The following is a 21,268-nucleotide window of genomic DNA, read 5'->3' on the forward strand; positions in this document are numbered from 1 at the left end:
ATGAATATTTTGTGGATAATAGTTAAAGTAAGATATTTTAAATTTCAAATATTCATGATAACTCAGTTTTGGAAAAACTGAATAATAAATAATCACAATATGGGAATGTATAAGAATAAATATTTCAGAGAATCATGTTGTTATAAATTTATTTTGGATTATTTATGAAAACACAAAATTTATATTTTAATTAGATTATTTATGAAAAATATTATTTTTTATATCAAAAATATTATTTTTTATTATAAATATAAATATAATTGACCAGTATTACAAATTAAAATCGTATCACATAAAAATTACGCACTCATGAGAAAAAGCAATTTTTTTAAACTCATAAAAAAAAGCATTTTTAATTAAAAAAAACTATGAAAAACAAGTTTTAGAAAATAAAAAAAGTGTAGATATTTCCAAATCCTACACCGCATCAATTAGTTGTCAAGAATCTAAACAGATGCCAATCTCGCAATTTTCGAAAACTCGAGCATATATATATATATTCTTCTTTCCTTTCGTTTACTCCTCTCAGGTAACCCCCGCCATTTCTCCTCACGGGCGGAGCTTCTAAGTTCCAACGGCGTCGTAGAAAGAGTTTTTCCGCCTCCCCGAGTATGCGACCTGAAAAGGTAAAGCATAAACACCACCACCACCACCGGTCTTCCACTTCCTCCGCCGCTTCCACTACTTGTAACTTTGATGAATGGAGGGAAGAAGCTATCAACGGCGGATCTTTGAAGCACGTGGACCTACATAATGGGTCCAACGGCTGGGCATCGCCGCCAGGGGATGTCTTCTCTGTGCGCGGGCCTAATTATTTCACCAAGAAAGGAAAAGTCCCCGCCGGAGAGTGGTTGTTGAATCCAGCTGGGGTTGACTGGCTCCGATCCAACGCAAAGCTCGATCATGTCCTGGCCCGGCCCGACAACCGCGTAATGAACGCATTGCGCTGCTCAAAGAATTATGAACAATCGAAAACATTCGTTATCGCGATAAATCTTCAAGTACCCGGCCGCGACCATTACTCCGCCGTTTTTTACTTTGCGACTAAGTTGGATGAGTCGATTAATTCGAATCCACTGCTCTATCAGTTCATCAATGGAACAGACGCGTTTCGCAGCAGCAGGTTTAAGATCGTGAATAAAATCGTCAAAGGTCCATGGATTGTGAAAACTGCCGTGGGAAATCGTTCTGCGTGTTTATTAGGTAAGGCGCTGAATTGTAGCTACCATAGAGGACCAAACTACCTGGAGATTGGTGTGGATATCGGTAGTTCTGCTATTGCTACGGCGATTTTACGGCTTGCATTGGGATGTGTTACGGCTGTGACAATAGATATGGGCTTCTTGGTGGAGGCGCAAACTGATCCGGAGTTGCCGGAGAGATTGTTTGGTGCGGTGAGGATATGCCAAATGGAGATGGGTTCGGCGACTCTTGTTGACGGTGCAACTCCGACGAGTAAGGTTTTGCCCATGAGCAGCGGCGGTGAAAGCGAAATCGACGACGATCAGTAGGAAGATTGATTTTTTCCATTCTCAATCAAGGTAAAGTTCTGAAATCTTATGATGATCATGGTGAAAAAATGGAATCCCTTTGAAATGAGTACTGATTCTTGTAGATAACATTTAACAGCTGCTGCTGGTAATAGTGAATCGATTAACAGTTTCTTTCTTCTTTACGTTGCATTCGATACAGTATTTCTTATTTGATATGGTTGCATCGAGTGTAGTTTATTTCTTCTTTGCTATGGCTGTATGATATATCGTTGCCAGTGTTTCTTGATTTTGTTCGTAAAAAGCCCAAACGCACTCTTAGGCTCGTTGCGGCGACCCCTTCCGCCGACGGGAAGACAACATAGTTCAGCAGAACGACCGGTTTATTTCGTAGATTCCTGCTATCATGATTTTAGATACAAACTGGAGTGTATGTTTGGAAAGTTTGGTAGTGTTAGTTCTCCTACAACAGTAGGTGATAGGGAGGCCAACTATGTAATGCTTTTATGTTTTTGCAGCACTTGTAAACCGGTGTAACTGTAACTTTAGGTTGCTATTTATGATTAAGGTAGTTTGTTTCTTGATCTCGCTAGATACATGCATGCGAAATCCCACTCGATCCTCTGGATAACTCATCAGTCATTAAATCTTCACAATGATTCGTAATCGAGTTCATATGCATATGCTTTATCATATTAAACTAGAGCATGTTAAATAATAAATCCTGATATAAATAATTTGATTAAAATTAATATCCAGCATGACCGAATCGAGTAAGAAAAGGGTCGTGTCATATTCCTGCTCTTGTGATGTGAAACCAAATCTCACCTTGTGTTTTCTTATGATGTTCGGTTGTAAGTGGTAATAGAGGCGAAGGGATTGTCCGATTTCTCTTTGTGTTCTACGTTCTTGTGTGGAAATATAAGTGGTGGGGGTTATAGAATTGTTTGTAAATGGCGTGGATTTAAATTGTGGGGGGTATTCCGTATTTGATTTGGACACGATAGGCAACTGGTGACTCCAATAATATGTCATAAAGCTGTTGACTGTTAAAAGATGTGCTTTAATGTCTTGTTTATGAGGTCCGTGTTGTCAATTGTTGTGGTGCATCGAAATACGATTTTTTGGTCGAAGTACGGTATGATAATTACATTCATAACAACCATAGTCCACATATGAGTGCCTTCCGCGTGTGGTCATGACAAACAAAAGAGAACCCGGAAAAGTCACTTCATCGACAATGGATTAGGGTACGATGTAAAGTTTCTTATGTGAGCACCATTTCTTATGGTTTTCTATAAATTTCGAAAAAGCTGCATATAGTAAATGATATATGTACTGGAAAACAAACGATACATGATGACACCGAAATTTGAACATTTGTAATATTAAGCTTACGTATTAAACCAGAAACTTATGGTCTTCAAACCTAAAACCGCAACATCATGATAAACGTTTCTGACATTTCTTGGCACCCTTTTTACATGACCACTCTAATTTATTGTCACGTACTATAATAATATCTCTCTGTAAAAGTAAACATATGCATCAATGATAGATTGCTTAAAAGTTGGAGTTGAAATTTGAATGGTTTACTTAGCTACAGCCGTTGGGGCTGAATCCCAGCTGCCCTCCAGCAACGTCATACACCACCTCCATTGTCTTTTGCTGAGTGTTTCCGAGTATTGTAACATCTCCAGCGTCCTTATTTCTGGCAAAAGCAAGACACGCGCTTGAAGAACTAACGGCTATAAGTATCCCTAAGGGCTCGAGGTCGACTCTGACATTGCCACCAAAGGTGAAAGCTATAGTTGGCATAGTCACAGTCGTCAAGTTCCCGAAATCGTAGCAAGTGTCCAGTAATGAAAAAGCTGGTGCTCTCTTGTACTTAGTCATTCCCTGCTGGAAAACAGAACTCATTGTGCTGTAAGCTGCCGGTGGCAGACGAGTTATAACTGTGCCCGAGTCAATGATGCTTCCTCCAGCCTTAAAAACTGAGCCGCTTATTGGTAACTGATGACCCCCAACGCTTATAGCGATTATGTCGATATAGTAGAATGACGCTATCCTAGAGCTAGCAAAAGGTGTGAATTTAGCATTGTTTGGGGCTCCATTTTTGCCAAATGTTAAGTGCCCTACTGAACTTGAAGTAGGGAGGCAGTAGGAGAAGAATCTGCCATATTTACTCGAAGTTTGGGATATGAGCGATAATGGATCCCTTCCTAATCCTATTAATCCAGCAGTATCGCCGAACAGTCCCTGGTTGTTTTGGCCACAGCCGAATACAAAATTTGGGAACACATCGGTTGAGGATATGGTTAGTTTGTCTTTGCTTAAAAATCCCACGGTGAAGGATCGGTCACCATATGCGAGTAAATAGATGCATGTTGTACCAGAGGAGCATCCGGGGCTGTTCCCGGTGGCAGAGGAGAGCTGAGAGCATTGAGCTGAATTGCAAGATACATTGGAGTATGAGCTTGAGGTCGTAGGGTTGAAAATGGGATCTTGCTGTGGATGGCAGGATCCCGAGCACGGTTGGCATTGAGTCCACGTTAGGTCACTAGCAGTGTCGAATATAAGGGAGAGGGTCTTCAGTGGGGTCCCTAGGCCGACCGTCGCTATGTAGTTCCCAGTGCCGAGTGACCGACCGGATTTCACCTGGAGGCTAGCTTTTCTTTCGGTAAATTGATCTATATTTGAATTGGAATTGAGTCGAGATTGGATCGAGTCGACCCTCGATTGGTCCAGGGCTAGGACTTCGCTTAAAGACGGTGTCGTGGTGGAGGCCGCATTCTTGTCCTGATCTAGCCGAGAACATGGACCATGCCTGTGAAATACTCTCATCCTTGATCGTGTCTTGTCGGAATCTAATCATAGAATTTGTTAAAAGTCGTTGGACATTTTATCTTGGCATATAAAATAGGGTTAGTCTATGTTATACGAGTGTTTGTCCTCTTATTTTAATATGATTACATCACATGAGTCACTCATATTTTTATGAAAGTTGAAATATATGTTGATTATCTAAAGTAACATTTGACTTACATTAGGAGGAGGGAAATAATTCAAAGGTGACATAAAATAAGCCGATAATAATATATGCATGGAGAGGACAAACGAATTAAAAATTAATATATGATTTGATCACTTGGTCAATTGTGAAGTTAAATTTCAAACAGAACGTAAAAATATGGAATGTAAAACTTTAACAAAATATTGAAACATTTCATGATTTAACAATTGATATTGATACTGAAAAATGTAATAATGTTAAAAACAAATACGCCAAATTAAGCAGTGGGAGACAAGAAGCTAGCAATCCACTTGTTTAATGCTCGTGATCATAACACAAGTTATTGTCGTGAAACAAAAAATCCATATTCTCAACAGCTGTGATCCATCCAATCCAATTATTTAAAAATATTAAACTAACAATATATTTCTTCATTGGATAACTGTTATATATATATTTTGTTTTTTTTTTTTAAAAAAAGAACCTATTGCCGCTATTTTTGATGTGTTCCGGATAATTTCAAATGATCAATGCGGCAAAGCACGCTGAACAAGTAAACATATTGGACAAATCTTATATGACATACTCAATTAAAGTTGAGATGATAGCTACTCAGAGGGATTGAACTCTTAACTTTTTGATAAGAACTTATCATACTTTATCATCCAAACTATGATGGGGGACATTCATATGTCTTGATAATATATAATCTACTCCTAAAAAGAAGGTACATAGGAATCCTTGATAGGGAGATGAAAAGTAAAAGCATGAGTGGTATATTCTACAAGAGGCTTTTCTAAAAGTAAAAGCATGAGTGGTATATTCTACAAGAGGCTTTTCTTTCCTATATTCGTGGTTAAAGTTGAAAGTTATCATAAGTTGCATAATATCCTCCATTTCTTTTCCTATAATTCGGATTTCAGATTTGAATGATAAAAAATATATAAATCTTCTTGTATGTAAAAAAAAAAACAAATTAAATCGCATTTCATGGTTAACTTTTTCGCACCACAAATAAGAAAATCAAAAGACACTTTCCAAAATTCAAAATCATTTATCAACCCTTATAATAGAAAGAAAAGATTCTTCTTTCCTCTTTCTCTACATAGATGTTTCAATGCTTCAAAAAGGGATTTTTGCATTCAATCACCTCTACTTAACTTATTATCTTCTTTATAAAATGCATAACACAAGAGATAAATATCAAATATATTATTAAGTAAATGTAAAAAATCACTTCAAAAAATGACGTGGCGTATTTATTTGGTAATCACTAACTTTTTTGAAGATAAAAATGCAGATTATACATATTACATAAAGAAAACAGAGAGATAACCTTTGGTGTTGGATGGAATGGTGCAGAGAGAAGCAGGCAAAAGAGAGGCTATTCGAATAGTGTGGCTCTGACTATTAATGGAAGCTTTTGTGGTGGTGAGAATGAAGAGAAGAGATAGAAAAAATTTCATCAAAGGAAAGGAGATGAGACTGCCCATGTTGTTATTCACCCCACGACTCTGGCTAGCTCTCTGGCTGGAGAATCATTGTTGCTTTTTTTTTTTTTTTTTTTTTTTTTTTTTTTTTTTTTTTTTTTTTTTTTTTTTTTTTTTTTTTTTTTTTTTTTTTTTTTTTTTTTTTTTTTTTTTTTTTTTTTTTTTTTTATTTATGTATATAAGCTGGATTTCAAGAATCCACGTCACCCACTATTGTAGGTTTAATTGTTCATTTCGACTTTTTTTATATAAAAAAAAAATCATATTCGAATGTAATTAAGTAATTATTAATTGAATTTAACACAGCATGAAATATTATTTCACATGCATTAAAAAAAAATCATATTCGAATGTAATTAAGTTATTATTAATTGAATTTAACACAGCATGAAAAATTATTTCACATGCATTTTTATTTTAAAAATAACTACTTAACATCTTTAGTATGTTGAAAGCAAGTTGAAATTTTTGAAAGTTTATGAATAATTTTCAAACTGAAGGTACTAGTGTGCTGGTCTTAAACACCACATTAATATTGTGGTTAAAATAGTAAGAGATTGTTTCAATTTATATGAAAATATTCAATGCATATCCTTGTTTGATTGAAAATCCCTTACGAATAATACAATTTATCAACATTTAACAACGAATTCTCCTGTCATTATACATCAAACAAAGTAAATTACCATTTTAAACAAATCTTTATCATTCAAAATAATTTGAACATTTCATCCATTAATCATCGAACAACTTTGTCTAATCTCTCCTTCTTTATCTGTCTTAACTCCAATTGCGGAAAGTTTCAAAAAAGATGCACCCCAGCTCTCAAAAAAACTATCTTGATTGTTTGCAAATTCTGCTACTTTACTCTTCGTTCTTTCATCACTTAGCAGAGCAGAATCAGATGAAAACAACCCTTTTTGCTCCAGCAAATTCTTGTAATACTGATTATCGAACTGTAGCGGTGTTCCAGGATCATTGTTAACTTTGATCGAATCGTCTCTGGTACCAGCAGGACACATTTTTGTGAGCTGAGCTGCATATTGTCCGTTTAATGATTTGTCTATCAGAGTAAGTTTTCCGTCGGAGTCGAGTTTGAACCGCTCATTGAACGAGTTACAATGTGCCGATCCTATCGTGTGAGCCCCTGCAAAGCCAGAAAGTCATGTGAATACAGTGGTTAACGTATAGAACAACTATGGAAATAAACACCTCAAGCTTTATATATGGGACAAAATAGTATCATGTAATGTGCACAAGTATGTTTGAGTATTTATTTCCTCAGTATATCTTTCCTGATCTACAACTTACACGAAGCGGGGTGTTCCAAAGTAAAATATATGGTTATATATTTTGTATCAGCTCGAGCTTCTCCGACAAAATGATTTCTAAAATGGACGTTGGTGGGAATACCCTTTCATTTCCTAAATTGAAAGCAACTTCTTTCACGTATCATGAGCGTAATGACCAAGCCGTAAACGTACCCGAGAGGGCAACAAGGTCATCTAAGGATAAGCCTTTGGAAGAAAAGACTTTAGCCATCTCATTCAATGTGAAGCTTGTGTCTATAATGTTTGGCCTCACATTTGCAGCCAAAGAACTTCGGCCGTCTCTCCTCCCGGTGGGAATCTGAATACTTGGCCCTCCACTCTGTTAAAGTAAAATTATCAGAATTTTGCAGTTTCTTTAGCAATATAATCAACATTGGAACACTAAGGTAAAAATATGCAAAGATTCGAGTTTTACGAATTCTACAGCATCTCTAGCTGCCAAGGCAAGAATATCAGCACAAGAAACTGTTCCAGGGCAAAAGACTTCAAGCACTCTTTTTGCTGAATCTATTACTGAAAACCCGTCGAGGAATTTGTTTGCCGGATCAGTTTTCTCAGTTCCATTTCCTTGTAATAATACAGAAGCATCGCATCCCTATCACAGTGAATACATGCAGTATTAACTCAACGCGGTGTTTATCAGCGAAGTACTGACAGCTTGATCTTTACAAATATGTACTGATTTACTTAATTCTTATTATCTAACTTGTAGAAAGTAAAAAATAATAAATGTGCGACCTCAACAAAGCAATCGTGGAAAATCAAGCGAATGAGCTTTCCAGGGACAGTCTGATCCTCAAAAGAAGCGGTTCTCACTGTATTTTTCACCATTATTTCAGCAGTCGGGCAAGAAAATGTGTAGAATCCAAAAGAGAGACTGGTGGAGGAAGAAGCTGATTGACAGAACATGACAATAAACAGCAGCAGCTTGTAATGATGAAAACAAACTCTAAGTTTCGCCATACTATGTGAATTTGGAAAGACAAGTTTTCCGCAAGTTTCTTTACTCATATTTCTCAATTTGAAAGTATGATTGCACAGACGTTGCTATTTATTTGTATGAGCATTTATTTCACGTGGCCGTGGTAGGCTGGCAATGATTTTATTTGGTAGTAATTGCTCCCCTTGTTCCTTGTGGCTATGCGATTAAGACATTAACGTCATATGATATCGCCCAATATGTGCAAACACACTTAAAAGAAACTGTAGTAGTAATGTTAAGTCAGAAACAGAGACGGGAAATCCATTCTTGACCAACGCATTAAAATTATTTGTTCATAACTAGACAGGAGTAAAGAGAGTTTGATTTATTGCAGGTGGGTGGCAGTTGGGTAGATTAGCCTAAATATCTTTACTACATTGTCAGAATCTCAGAACCACAGTAACTCATCATGGCCCATAACAAGAGAGGTTGGTGGTTACACAAATTTCAAATATTCACTGCCCTGATGGTATTTGGGTTGAAGATACTCTATTATATTCATCGCATAGTCGTATGTTCCCAGGTGGCAATCAAGATGTATCACACATATATTCGATCAAAATGGCAATTGATATAGCTTCACGGATTCGCTTTACATTCTCATACGGGATCAATCTATTTTTCGGTAGCCACAATCATATTTCTTCGACTTTAAATCAGAATACTAAGCAACACAAGCCGTAAGTAGCTGGCAAACAGAGTGAAAAGTCTGCTGCAGACAATTTTGGAAGCTCATATCTTTCAACCTTGTTACACGGTAAAGAACATACAAAATCAATACGTTCAATAGAGAAATTAACTCATTTACTAACTTGTTGTTTACAACTTGCCATGCAGGATCAGAACCTTCTGTGTGTCCTTATGAAGTTTGTTGTGTTCATCGTGATTGCCGTCGAACAAAGATGGATTCCGACCAAGCACAAAGAAGTAGAAAACAATAGCACGGCCTTCCATTGCCTTCCAGATATAAGAATCGCTAATGCAGCTGATATAAGAGCAGCTGCAGATAATATGTTTTTCCATGTTCGAAATGCTTTCACAGAATTCATGCATTCTTTGCAATGAATAACATGCCGGAAATATCTGTTGGCAGGATTTGGTGCATGCATAGTTCCGATCCCTCCTTTTGCCGGTTGAGATGCTGAGATATTTGCAACCAAGCCAGCAGGTGCATGCTCAATTACGGCAGGGTACTCAGGTAGAGATATTGTGCTGTGTCCAAAATAATAAGGCATTCCGTGCCCGACTTTGTCCATCCATTTTCGATATTCGGCTACCCATGTGTCCGATGATCTCAAATTTATGTACAATTCTTTAGTGGGAACTTTTTCTTTCATAAGAGTCTCGTTTTGGGACGAAAGGAATCCCATATCTTGCTCGAAAACTTTACCAGCATTCTGATGGAGATACCACTGTGGAAATAGTCTTAAGAGCATTGGTGGTTTTCTCGTGTTCCCGAATCTAACTATGAGCATTGATTTTCCTTGTCCTGAGGGCCGACAAAGGAACAATCCTGAAAAGTAGTGTTTCTCACCGTTCTTATCGATGATTTCCCGGTTGTTCTGAAGGACGCAAGGGGCCTCAAAACGTAAAAAGTTAGGTATGTAGTTTGGCGTTGATCGATCTTTTTCTCTGCCCCACCAGCCTGCAAAGCCTCGGTCCGTCCTCTCGGTGACCTCAAAAAACAGTGAGGTTGCGTCTTCCCTTTTCGCCGTAAAATCTGTTCTATCGTGTGAAATAGGCACGTGGGCGGGATCCATGAGATTTTCCAAGAGGATGGAATGATCATATGGAAGCTCGTGGATTGTTGAAATGTCTCGAAATCCAGGCCTATCAAAGTTCTCAAACCAGGGTATTTTCTTGAAATTTGGTGGTGTTTTGTGAGACATCCAAATCCATACAACGCCTTGGGAATCCTTAATTTCGTATGGTTTCAAACAAGCTGATTGTGGAATTTTTGCACCTGAGGTTAGCTGTGAAAAAATTAGCAAGAACGAAACCATCAAAGATCCACTACAGCAACATATTGTCTAACAAATTTCATAGGGACTAAATATGGAATCCCAACCTGAGGTATTTTCACACATTTGCCACTCCCATCAAATTGCCAACCATGGTACAAACATTCCAGCCGCCCGTCAAACAACTGACCTTCCGAGAGTTTTGCTAGCCTAAACGAAAACAAACAATCAAAGGATACAAAAACTCATTCAGCTGAAAATTACTAGACAAGGCGTCAAAGAATAATATAGATTCTTCTAATACCTCAATGCTCGATGTAGCATCATCACTGATCACCGCTTATAAAAGGAAAAGATACGCAATCACTTGCGAATCACATGCGTAGTACAAATTATTTCTTTCATGCTAAATCATCGGTTATGTGAATCAAAACAAAACAAGTCAAGCTGTAGAATGTAATTCTCCAAAAAGGCTACCTCAATTTCTGATAAAGCAACGAGAATAACTCATAGATTTCAATCAATTTAACTACAGACCAACGAGATTACCAACCTAGAATTCTTGGATCCAATCATCCCATTTCAATTTACTCAAGAAAGAAACCATGATCCACACACACCAAACTCAAAAACCTTTTCTTAAGTTACACAAATATTCATCCAGAACACACTTTTACAAATACCTGTGTGGGCATCGATCTTCAAAACACCTAAGCTCTCCAGTACCGTCTCTGTACAACACAACCTGCTTGTCATATACAGTTAGGCCTAAAGGAGCATCATCTGGCACATTCTTGGAGAGATAAAGCGGGTACCATTCTTCAGTCCAATCATAGCTAACCACATCTCTCTGTTCAATCACCTTTTCTTGATTCGATGCTCCGAAAATTACACTTTGGTCACCACCATCCTGCATATTAACACCAACTTCTTTTGCAACTGCGTTCAACTTCTGCCCACTTCTCTTGATTTTTTCGTGTTGGTAGGAAGGGTTTTGGGATGGATGGGCACATGAAATGGCCTTGCGTTTGGCAAGTTTTTTGTGAACTGGGCTAAGATGTGAAAAAGTTGAGAACTTGGGGAGTGTATCCGAGAAGAAGTGTTGCAATTGTATCACGGCCATGCTTCTTTTCTTGGAACCAGGGGCGTGATCAAGGAAGAACAAATTTGTCTTTGCCTATGTAAGAGAAAATGTGGGTAAACTTGCGGGAGACGAATGGGCTAATACTTCTGGAACTTGTGCATTAATTCCAGCCACACAATCAATTCAGTGATATACCAAGATTGGAATAGTAAACTTCCACCGATATCCTTGACCGAATATGAGCAACTAAAGTCAGAAACTTGGGCATTGGAATCAATAGCATCTGTGTTAGTTTTCAGTTTTGCATAACGTCACTTAATCATTAAGATAATCAAATCAAGCTTTATCTTTATGGTGGGTTGTTAGTGAAACATTTTTCATTCTCAGCAAAAAGAAAAAAATTAAGTTTGAACACTATCAGATCTCAAATTACTATGTTGAGCATTTTGACATCTCTAAAAATTTATTTTTATTTTATAAAAAATTAGTTATTTATTTAAACATATAATTTGCTGAAAAAAATAATAAATTAAAGAATGTTAATAACTATGACGCAAACTCGAGCATAATAAATTGAATCTGAAGCACCAACATTTGCTACAACTATGGGTCACTGTCAAAAAATGTAAAATACAATAAAAATGGAGAACCTAGGACGAACAGCACTTGCAGTCTGCTGACAACTCAGTGCTCAAAGCCAAGAAAATAATTATTTTGCTCAACATCAATGATTTGAAAATGAATTTATCAAATCATATGATTTACAGCTTCCAACATAACAATAAAAAGGCAGATTATGGTTGTTCCGAGACAGCCAAATTCGATATCATCTGAAGCAACTTAATAGTTCTGTTAGCTGCAACGACAAGAAATGGGATGCTCCTACTTTGAAACTGGAGGTTCTCCTAGCCATTTCGCGCGGTAACCGGTTCCTTTACAATCAGAACAGCATGCAAAACCCTTCAAACACAGAGGTATATTTATGTCAAGCATCACTTGAATATGACTTGATCAAGTCTCCGCAAGAAATTAGATATGTGGTTCACATAACAATGTATTGGAAAGCAATCATCCTCTAGTTTTACATAGTCGCTTATACAGCAGAACAATCGAAAATATATCGAAACATGACACGTCGTATACATCTAAAATATTTGAGATTCCCTATCATTGACAGCCGTGATTTTTGGTGCAAGGGCAACCGCCCGCCATAAGGATTCAAATATTTGAATTGCACTATCCCTCTTTAGCGCTTAAGATTTTTGGTCCAACATAATGGTTACGTGCAGAATGAAGGGTTTACTTCTATCAATATTTACCTTTCCGGAGCATATAACACATGTAGTATTTCTGGAAGGGACTTGACACAGCATGTTATCACCTATAATGAAGAAACCAGTCCCACTGCACCATTTGCATTCAACATGTCCTTCAGAGTTGCAAGAAGAACATTCAACTGGCCTTGGTTGCTGCATTCACAATAGAGGTTGGTCAAAGAAAGAAAAGTAGCCCTCTATACGGTTATCCAAAAGAAGTGTTGAATCAATGAAAGCAAAATACATTGGAATCAAGCTAGTAGATTCAATATAGATATTACAATCAAAGCTCTAAAAAGGTAAAAATTAACAGACAACGCCATTTGGGATGAGGCTTACAAGTAACAACCATCCAACATAGGTTGCCCAACACATGCTGAAAGTAGCTACACCATTAAATATCAAAGATACTCAATCCCATCAGTAAAATTCGAATGATGCACAAAAGGCTACAGGAGGGGAAATTCCACCCTAGACGATGGATGAATCGCCTCAGCTCATCCAATATCATAAGCCCAAATTTTCTTCCTTTACTTTCATACAACACTTTCTTCGTGAGTCTACCAAATCACTTTAGGATCACCGGGTTAAACATTTTAGTTGTGGCTCATCAAAATATCACATAACAAATTAAAAATGCCTAATTTCGTTATGCCACTTGTATCCCTCCATGGAAATTGAGAAACCCCGCGGTTTCTTTTTTCAAGAATTCAAGACATCATACAGAAAAATCATCCAATCGATATTCATCTTTTCTAAAATTTCATGACAACCCGGCAAGATAATCGAATAGAACTTAATATCAACAGCAGAAAAACAACAAAAACCTGAGAAATCAACCAGGCACGCTCCATACGTTCAGAAAAATTAGGACTCCCGAATGATTCTACCTTTGAAGCTCTTACTCTCCCCGCTCCAACACCGACCTTCCTTTTTGTCATCAATTCCACTTTCCCCCGTGATATGCCAAACTTCAACGGACCAAAATGAATGGGTTTGCAGCAAAAACAACACGACATTTTTGGAAAAAATTTCAATTTTCCAACAACCACGGTTGTGATTTTTTACAGTAGGGGGATCTCATACGAGGAAGAACGAGATCACAAGATATTAAGCAAGCACGTTGGCTTGATATGAAAATTTGCCTGGGAAATTCGCAATATGGATGCAATATTTTATTGTGGCGCCCAATATTCGGCCGGTTCAGCTCCGAACCGGACCCACTTGGTATTGTCCCTATTGCGCTTTTGTCCATTCCGAGCAATTTGGTGCTCAAATATCTGCTCTCCGATTTTTTCTACTGCCTTCCACGAGTACAAAATTGATTTGAGCCAAACCATACTCAAATGTCAAGATTATTATTAAATTTTTTTTTTAAAAAAAAGAAGCTCTATCTTGAGTAATTATGGAGAACTTCTAGTTCAAATTTTCCTAGACATATTTGTAACATTATTTGTTAAAAAACAGTTGCATATTATTCAAATAATTTGTCCCAAAATGGTTACATAATTCATAATTTATTTGACTTCAAAATCAATTATCCAAGCATTCAATACATGTGCACGATCACTAGTAAAATAGTCCATTAAACAAGATTTCAAAAGTAAATTAGGCTAAAAAGATATTTCATCCTCAAATCGAGGATTAACCACGTGATTCACGAGTGATTTGACTCATTAGTACCTATACTGCCTGCATTTGCTCATATTATGTTTGGAGAATGGCTCTTTAGACCAGAAACTCTTTCAAAAACTTGGCAAAGTTAGTTCCTTAGCCAGCCATCCATGAGTGATAATATAATCTTCTCCGCATTCTTGAGACCTAACATTTTCATTTAGCAGCTCCTTTGGTATTATCTTCCAACTTGATGACCTCAAATCACACTGCCGAAAGGCTTTGCATCCATGGTGATACTCAAAGCCAAGCCATTATAATTGATATGTCATCCATTTTGGTTCTTTTACGTCAATGGCTATCGATTTCCTTTTGCCTGAAGTTATTCGGTTATCAGGCTTAAACACAAAAAGTACACGGTGCACACAGATAATATCATGACAGTGTAAAAGACCATGCAAAGCACCAAAAGCAGAGCTTGTAGCACAATGTACTCGATTATAAAATTTCAGGCTTTCCATTATATTGTGTTGAACTGAGAAAGAGCACAAAAATGACAAGAAGAGCAAATTGGGAATTGCAACGACACTCCTGTTGGTCCTAGTCTTCTAGAGGTTTAATAATGCGACCCTCTACTCGCTTAAAGAGCATTGTGAAATGCTGTTAGGTAAGTAGTAAGTAATATCAAATGCTTGCCATGAGTGTCAACTTCTCAGTGATGAACTTAGAGGCTACCTTTTTGGAATTTCAACTCACACTATGATTTATGACCTGCAAATGTCACACCAACTAAATAAAATCGACAATGAAAGGACGGACTATCTGATAAAAATAATGGTCCATACCCTTAATAAGCATGAATCATAACCTGCATACTTAAAAGAAGATACTGGATAAAAGAAGGTTGTCTTTTGATTTCGTCTATGCATTAGAAAATAACCCCTTGGTGAAGCCCTCTCTGCATGAGGCCATTACTAATGCTGATTCGACTTGTTAGGCATCAGTTTTTACTTTAGTATTTTGGGGGCGGGGTACGTTTCATGCAGTTCTATTGATTTCTCATGCTACCTAGGATGAGACGGCATTCCATTACTGGGGGCTTTTTTGGTCTGCTCTCTGCAGTATCCATTATTGGATTACAAAGCACTACCAAGTAAAAATACACATCTCATTAAATTCATTGAGTCACATGGTTTTGCTTCCGAACATTGTGATATAAACTCTTATGGGTTTTATAGTGCTGCTCAAGAAATCTGCTGGATCAAAGGGAGACAAGGTTGCTTGCAGAAGTTGTTTGGATATATAGGATTGTTTACTTTCTTAGGCCTTTGGTGGCTTGGTAAGAGACTACTACTTTGCTATATGAAAGTACTTCCGATGCTTGTTCAAATGAGCTCTGTGATATTTTAAAACAGCTGGCAAAACCGTATTCCCATTCTCTTGTCCATTTTGCTTCATTGTGCTCTGTTAATAATTTAGAAGTAAGCTAGCTTCAACTCCCTGTATCTCTCGTAATGCACGGGCTATTGCAGTATTCCCATTTAATGCATCGGGAATAGAGCCGGATTTCAGGTTTCCAAGTTCAGCATCCACGCGTGAACTTGTTCTGCTTAATGGCCTAGTGGGAAGTGTTTTATCCGACTACCTATGGTATGTAGTTTGCGCACAATTACATGTTTTACTTAAAAATTTAGAAAGCTTCACCCACATGAACTCTACCATTCATAATCATTTAAATGATGATTCGAATTATGAAACAGGGCTCTTGCTGTAGTTTGGACAACCCCTCTTGTGGCAACTTTAGGCATCTCGTTGACCATACCCATATAGCCATGGTAGCAGATATGTTAATTCATGGCCGCCATTACTCTGCCATCTATATCTCCGAATGCTTTCAGGTCTGGTTCTGTTTTCTTTTCTCTCTATGTTCTTTTGTCTTATCTGGGCACGGGTTAATAATTAATTGCATTTTTTCTCAAGTTCTTGACATTTCCCTCGCTGTTTTTCATGTAGGTATTTACTGGATTCAGGACAGCAAATCTCTCTTGGGAGTTTTTCCTGTAAATAAAGATGATAGAACATCTAAACGAGTCGACCTTTGGTTCTATGCTTTATATAACCCAAGTCAGTTAAAAGTCTCCCCGATAATAATGGCAAGCATCATGCCAAAAGAGTCTTCAATTTTCCTTGCATCTATGGCTTAATCAAACTTCCAGATGGAGTTTAATCGTACAAGTATTTTATTTTTTTCTTCTTCTGTAACCCGCAAACCATTGGCTTTTGTTATTTTTTTTAATCAATAATCGTAAATAAAATTTAATATTATTGTTATTTTACAACATGCCAATATAATCATTTTCACATAAATATAATTTGATACTTTTGGGAGAGAAAATTTTACATGATTTGGTATGTAAACAAAAATCAGTAAGCATGTCATCTCTAAGATTCATCCCATCAAATTTTTTTTTACGTAATTGATATCCCTGTAAGAGCCCGGGTCATCCATGACCCGGAATATCAGATGGGTTCCCAAATCAGGGTCAATCTGCAGGATGGATTCTTCTGAAGCCGGGCAGGTGCAAGCCCGGGCTCTACTCTCCGGGCAACTAGACGCCCGGGCTCTTATATAAGCCCCCGGTCGGCATTCGAACCGGGCCACCTCGATATGAGCACCGCACTCGAGTACACTAGCAGAATTGGATGTGGGCGACCGTCCTATCTCTGACACTAATCCAAGTGGTTGACAAAGTCAGATAGACGGGATGTGACTAGTGTATGATTTGACATGTCAGAATGTAGCCGCCCTACTATAATTAGTAGGTAGCACGAAGAACGAGGTCATCATTACTTCTCCTACTATAAATACCAGGTTATTTCTTTGCATTGAAGATTCATTCATTTTATTGCCTACACTCTTACACCAATATCACAATCATCACTTGGTTACATTGGTCTTTTGTTGAGTCATTCACTGACTAAAGTATCGGAGTGCCCACGCCGGACACCCCTCCGGCGCCCATTCACGAGTTCATCTCCTTGTGCGCAGGTTACAGCTGAAGCCATATTACGGAGATATATCTTACTGCTCTTATTCCATTCATTATCTTGATAACAGATCCGATGGAGCACCGGACCCGGCTCGGCCATTTCACCCGGATCGCATCATTGGCGCCGTCTGTGGGAATTTGAGCTCAAGACGTAGATATGGTTTCCATTAAAAAATAAGCCTAACTCTGCTTGGCAAACATACAAGTCCGACCAGCTCGGCACTCAGATCTTGTATGTGGATTTCATATGGGCTCAAAGCTCAGCAGCTATCCCGGATTGGCATGAAGAGCAGTTGCTATGTACTCAGTAGCATGCAGCTATATTAGTCACCTAATTTCGCTCAACCAGAGAAGTTTCACTCTATCGGAAATGAATTCAGATTCAGTATTTCCTGGTTAGTGATTTCGTTTTTAATAAAACTAATACAGCAGGAAAAGCAAAATCTTGAAAGTCCAGGAGACACGAGGCCCCGGCATATTGTCTTAAGCCCGGGAGGTATCAGGCCTCGGCATATTGTCTAAGATTCAGGGAACTACACCCTGGCTCGGGGAACCACACCTCGATCAACAAAAAGCCCAGGGTTCTCAAACCTGGCTCGGGGCTCCGCACCTCGACTATTCCCAAGTCCCGGGACATGTTCCCCGGCTCAAGGCTCCACACCTTGGTTATTTATAAGCCTAGGGTTCTCAAACCTGGCTCGGGGCTCCGCACCTCGACTATTCCCAAGTCCCGGGACATGTTCCCCGGCTCAAGGCTCCACACCTTGGTTATTTATAAGCCTAGGGTTCTCAAACCTGGCTCAGGGCTTCGTACCTCGACCATTTCCAAGTCTCGGGACATGTTCCCCGGCCCAAGGCTCCGCACCTTGGTTATTTATAAGCCCAGGGTTCTCAAACCTGGCTCGGGGCTCCGCACCTCGACCATTCCCAAGTCCCGGGACATGTTCCCCGGCCCAAGGCTCCGCACCTTGGTTATTTATAAGCCCAGGGTTCTCAAACCTGGCTCGGAGCTCCGCACCTCGACTATTCCCAAGTCCCGGGACATGTTCCCCGGCTCAAGGCTCCACACCTTGGTTATTTATAAGCCTAGGGTTCTCAAACCTGGCTCAGGGCTTCGTACCTCGACCATTTCCAAGTCTCGGGACATGTTCCCCGGCCCAAGGCTCCGCACCTTGGTTATTTATAAGCCCAGGGTTCTCAAACCTGGCTCGGGGCTCCGCACCTCGACCATTCATGAAGGCCAGGGCTCCGCACCTTGGTTATCTATTAAGTCCAGGGACCCACACCCTGGCCCAGGCTCCGCACCTCGACCATTTCGAGTCCGGGAGATACGAGGCCCCGACATCTTATCTCAAGTCTATGAGACACGAGACTCCGGCTCCTCATCCCATCTCTGGGAGACATGAAGCCTCCGATGCTTTTATAAAACCAGATTGATCATCTCTTTGAGAATCCAAGCATGACGAATCGGGACAGCGAGTATGACTCTAGCACGACTATTTAAGGGATGTGTGGTGATACCTCTGTAAGAGCGCGGGTCATGGATGACCCGGGATATCAGATGGATTCCCAAATCAGGGTTAATCTGCAGGATGGATTCTTTTGAAGCCGGGCAGGTGCAAGCCCGGGCTCTACTCCCCGGGCAACCAGACGCCAGGGCTCTTATATAAGCCCCCGGTAGGCATTCTAACCGGGCCACCTCGATATGAGCACCGCACTCGAGTACACTAGCAGAATTGGATGTGGGCGACCGTCCTACCTCTGACACTAATCCAAGTGGTTGACAAAGTCAGACAGACGGGATGTGACTAGTGTATGATTTGACATGTCAGAATGTAACCGCCCTACTATAATTAGTAGGTAGCACGAAGAACGAGGTCATCATTACTTCTCCTACTATAAATATCAGGTTATTTCTTTGCATTGAAGATTCATTCATTTTATTGCCTACACTCTTACACCAATATCACAACCATCACTTGGTTACATTGGTCTTTTGTTGAGTCATTCACTGACTTAAGCATCGGAGTAGCCACGCCGGACACCCCTCCGGCGCCCATTCACGAGTTCATCTCCTTGTGTGCAGGTTACAGCTGAAGCCATATTACGGAGATATATCTCACTGCTCTTATTCCCTTCATTATCTTGATAGCAGATCCGGTGGAGTACCGGACCCGGCTCGTCCATTTCATCCGGATCGCATCAGTAATATTCCAAGAACATGCAAAATAACCAAACATTACATTTGATAGCATTGTTTAAAGACAATATTGTATTTGGAGGGTTTCTCCAAAATCATTAAATCACGTGAGTTTTTCATATTTTTATGAAAGTTGAATAATTCAAAGATTAATATTTGATGTATTTGATTATATCATATGAGAAGAGATTTCAGATATAGTATAGAATAATATTTGTTTCGAAATAATGTTTTATGTATAAATTGACATTTTTCACAGAATATTTCCAGGTAAGTCTAATGACGTTTTAATATTCATGTTGATATTTTTAAATATTATTATATTGTAACTATTTTAAATTTCCCCTATTTTTTTGAGGAATTTTAAAATATCTAGAAAAGTAGGTATTTCTCGCTTCCCGTCTGCCGTACCGTTCACTCACCAAATCCAAGAACAAGAAATCAATGGAGTTCACTCCACAACAGCTCAAACACTATGATGGAACAGATCCATCCAAGCCGATATACGTGGCGATCAGGGGCCGAATATTTGATGTTACCTCCGGAAAATCTTTCTACGGACCCGGCGGGGCGTACTGCGTGTTCGCCGGTAAGGATGCCAGCCGCGCACTCGCCAAGATGAGCAAGGAAGAGCACGACGTCGTTCCCTCGCTTGATGGACTTACCGATCAGGAGTTCGGCGTCCTTAATGACTGGGAGAAGAAATTCGAGGCCAAGTACCCTATCGTCGGTAGAGTTTCTAGTGCTTGAAAACTGGGGAACCCTCCTTTTCTATGATTGTACTGTAAAATAAAGTGATTTGTGGTATGATATATCGATATATGGAACTAGAAGGAAGAACAATGCTTCTTTATGTAATATTTATGCTCGGATATGTGTTTTGTATGACTATGATCTTGCTTATGGATGATTAAATTGGGAATTTTATATAAATAATTGAGAATTTTATATAGTTACTCTCATGGTGTAGCGAGTGATTGAGGGATTACTTTGATATTCATGCTCGAGCCAGAATGTCCTTCAATCGCCCAAATGGTAATTTTTTTTAAAAAAAATTCAGGTTTGGTATCATCTAAATAATACCATGAATCATTTTTATTCTTTTTATTTTTATTCTTGATTAGAATTATGGACCATCTTGTCAATTTTCAAAGTGAATGTTGTACAATGATGAAGGGAGAAAGAAGATTGAAGTCTTTGGTATGTCTTGATCGGAGATTAACAATAGGGTATACTGTAGACATTACTGTAGCTTGTATATCATTCGTTACGCTTAAAATCAATCACCAGGGCTTTAGTATGAGTTCAGGTGATGGTGATGGTGATGGTGATGGTGATGTTTTTACTCTGTTCGATTCTTATCCTTGTCTCGTGGTGCTTATTTGTTCTAACCAAATCATTGACGATATTCTTGGTGAAATGGTGACGGAGTTCTATGTGTTTAGATCTGACATAAAAAACTTCGTCATATCAATAGTAGACATGTTAAAATTTTCAGAACTCTTCGTAACCATATTGCTTCACAAGTACAATCAGTGGCAACAATATAGTCTGCTTCTTCATATGAAAGTGCAACCGTTTTTTGTTTTTTAGATTACCAAGAAGTTGGTTTTGTATCAATAGAAAATACATATCCAGACGTGTTTTTCATATCATCAATTGAACCACTGATGTCATAGCCATTTAGGTTATTGTCAATTTCTTTGGTATATTTGATACCGTTCTTTTTTGTTACTA

The 21,268-nt window shown here is 38.7% G+C and overlaps 6 protein-coding genes and 1 pseudogene across 8 annotated transcripts; 3 read left to right on the forward strand and 4 right to left on the reverse strand.

The window, feature by feature from the left end:
* The first annotated feature begins 506 nt into the window (after window positions 1–506).
* LOC140970304 (protein ENHANCED DISEASE RESISTANCE 2-like) lies at window positions 507–2,078 on the forward strand. 2 transcript variants are annotated; one of them, XM_073431962.1, is made up of 2 exons: window positions 507–1,541; window positions 1,796–2,078. In XM_073431962.1, exon 1 carries the CDS (start codon window positions 612–614, stop codon window positions 1,509–1,511), a length of 900 nt encoding a protein of 299 aa, XP_073288063.1. In that variant the 5' UTR covers window positions 507–611; the 3' UTR covers window positions 1,512–1,541; window positions 1,796–2,078. The 2 variants fall into 2 exon arrangements, with proteins under 2 accessions (XP_073288063.1, XP_073288064.1); XM_073431963.1 differs by having other exon boundaries at window positions 1,813–2,078.
* A 732-nt stretch (window positions 2,079–2,810) lies between these two features.
* LOC140970302 (aspartyl protease family protein At5g10770-like) lies at window positions 2,811–6,061 on the reverse strand. Its single transcript, XM_073431960.1, has 2 exons — window positions 5,840–6,061; window positions 2,811–4,357 (listed from the first exon to the last, which is right to left on the reverse strand). Exons 1-2 carry the CDS (start codon window positions 5,994–5,996, stop codon window positions 3,087–3,089), a joined length of 1,428 nt encoding a protein of 475 aa, XP_073288061.1. The 5' UTR covers window positions 5,997–6,061; the 3' UTR covers window positions 2,811–3,086.
* Window positions 6,062–6,587: 526 nt separating this feature from the next.
* Window positions 6,588–8,791, reverse strand: LOC140970303 (peroxidase 18-like). Its single transcript, XM_073431961.1, has 4 exons — window positions 8,063–8,791; window positions 7,740–7,919; window positions 7,478–7,643; window positions 6,588–7,140 (listed from the first exon to the last, which is right to left on the reverse strand). The coding sequence occupies exons 1-4, from the start codon at window positions 8,333–8,335 to the stop codon at window positions 6,722–6,724; spliced, it is 1,038 nt and encodes a 345-aa protein (XP_073288062.1). The 5' UTR covers window positions 8,336–8,791; the 3' UTR covers window positions 6,588–6,721.
* Window positions 8,792–9,007: 216 nt separating this feature from the next.
* LOC140970301 (protein TIC 55, chloroplastic-like) lies at window positions 9,008–11,644 on the reverse strand. 2 transcript variants are annotated; one of them, XM_073431958.1, is made up of 3 exons: window positions 10,951–11,644; window positions 10,375–10,477; window positions 9,008–10,279 (listed from the first exon to the last, which is right to left on the reverse strand). In XM_073431958.1, the coding sequence occupies exons 1-3, from the start codon at window positions 11,388–11,390 to the stop codon at window positions 9,146–9,148; spliced, it is 1,677 nt and encodes a 558-aa protein (XP_073288059.1). In that variant the 5' UTR covers window positions 11,391–11,644; the 3' UTR covers window positions 9,008–9,145. The 2 variants fall into 2 exon arrangements, with proteins under 2 accessions (XP_073288059.1, XP_073288060.1); XM_073431959.1 differs by lacking the exon at window positions 10,951–11,644 and adding an exon at window positions 10,572–10,936.
* A 246-nt stretch (window positions 11,645–11,890) lies between these two features.
* On the reverse strand, window positions 11,891–13,836 carry LOC140970306 (uncharacterized). Its single transcript, XM_073431964.1, has 3 exons — window positions 13,495–13,836; window positions 12,671–12,820; window positions 11,891–12,311 (listed from the first exon to the last, which is right to left on the reverse strand). Exons 1-3 carry the CDS (start codon window positions 13,684–13,686, stop codon window positions 12,234–12,236), a joined length of 420 nt encoding a protein of 139 aa, XP_073288065.1. The 5' UTR covers window positions 13,687–13,836; the 3' UTR covers window positions 11,891–12,233.
* Window positions 13,837–15,453: 1,617 nt separating this feature from the next.
* On the forward strand, window positions 15,454–16,345 carry LOC140970299 (uncharacterized; annotated as a pseudogene).
* A 3,549-nt stretch (window positions 16,346–19,894) lies between these two features.
* On the forward strand, window positions 19,895–20,487 carry LOC140970319 (probable steroid-binding protein 3). Its single transcript, XM_073431983.1, has one exon. It carries the CDS (start codon window positions 19,976–19,978, stop codon window positions 20,279–20,281), a length of 306 nt encoding a protein of 101 aa, XP_073288084.1. The 5' UTR covers window positions 19,895–19,975; the 3' UTR covers window positions 20,282–20,487.
* Window positions 20,488–21,268: the final 781 nt, after the last annotated feature.

The sequence above is a fragment of the Primulina huaijiensis genome, unplaced genomic scaffold (genome assembly GCF_012295235.1).
Source record: "Primulina huaijiensis isolate GDHJ02 unplaced genomic scaffold, ASM1229523v2 scaffold5453, whole genome shotgun sequence".
Taxonomy (NCBI): domain Eukaryota; kingdom Viridiplantae; phylum Streptophyta; class Magnoliopsida; order Lamiales; family Gesneriaceae; genus Primulina; species Primulina huaijiensis.

Coding starts and splice junctions, on each gene's coding strand:
- LOC140970319 (XM_073431983.1), top strand. CDS start 19,976: ATGGAGTTCACTCCACAACAGCTCAAACACTATGATGGAACAGATCCA.
- LOC140970303 (XM_073431961.1), bottom strand. CDS start 8,335: ATGAGTAAAGAAACTTGCGGAAAACTTGTCTTTCCAAATTCACATAGT. Junction 7,920..8,062: donor TCCACGATTGCTTTGTTGAG/GTCGCACATTTA, acceptor TCACTGTGATAG/GGATGCGATGCTTCTGTATT. Junction 7,644..7,739: donor CTAGAGATGCTGTAGAATTC/GTAAAACTCGAA, acceptor TTACTTTAACAG/AGTGGAGGGCCAAGTATTCA.
- LOC140970301 (XM_073431958.1), bottom strand. CDS start 11,390: ATGGCCGTGATACAATTGCAACACTTCTTCTCGGATACACTCCCCAAG. Junction 10,478..10,950: donor GAAGATCGATGCCCACACAG/GTATTTGTAAAA, acceptor GTTTTCGTTTAG/GCTAGCAAAACTCTCGGAAG. Junction 10,280..10,374: donor AATGTGTGAAAATACCTCAG/GTTGGGATTCCA, acceptor ATTTTTTCACAG/CTAACCTCAGGTGCAAAAAT.
- LOC140970304 (XM_073431962.1), top strand. CDS start 612: ATGCGACCTGAAAAGGTAAAGCATAAACACCACCACCACCACCGGTCT.
- LOC140970306 (XM_073431964.1), bottom strand. CDS start 13,686: ATGTCGTGTTGTTTTTGCTGCAAACCCATTCATTTTGGTCCGTTGAAG. Junction 12,821..13,494: donor GTGCCTGGTTGATTTCTCAG/GTTTTTGTTGTT, acceptor TTGTGAATGCAG/CAACCAAGGCCAGTTGAATG. Junction 12,312..12,670: donor GTGTTATATGCTCCGGAAAG/GTAAATATTGAT, acceptor CTGTGTTTGAAG/GGTTTTGCATGCTGTTCTGA.
- LOC140970302 (XM_073431960.1), bottom strand. CDS start 5,996: ATGGGCAGTCTCATCTCCTTTCCTTTGATGAAATTTTTTCTATCTCTT. Junction 4,358..5,839: donor CATTCCATCCAACACCAAAG/GTTATCTCTCTG, acceptor TTCTATGATTAG/ATTCCGACAAGACACGATCA.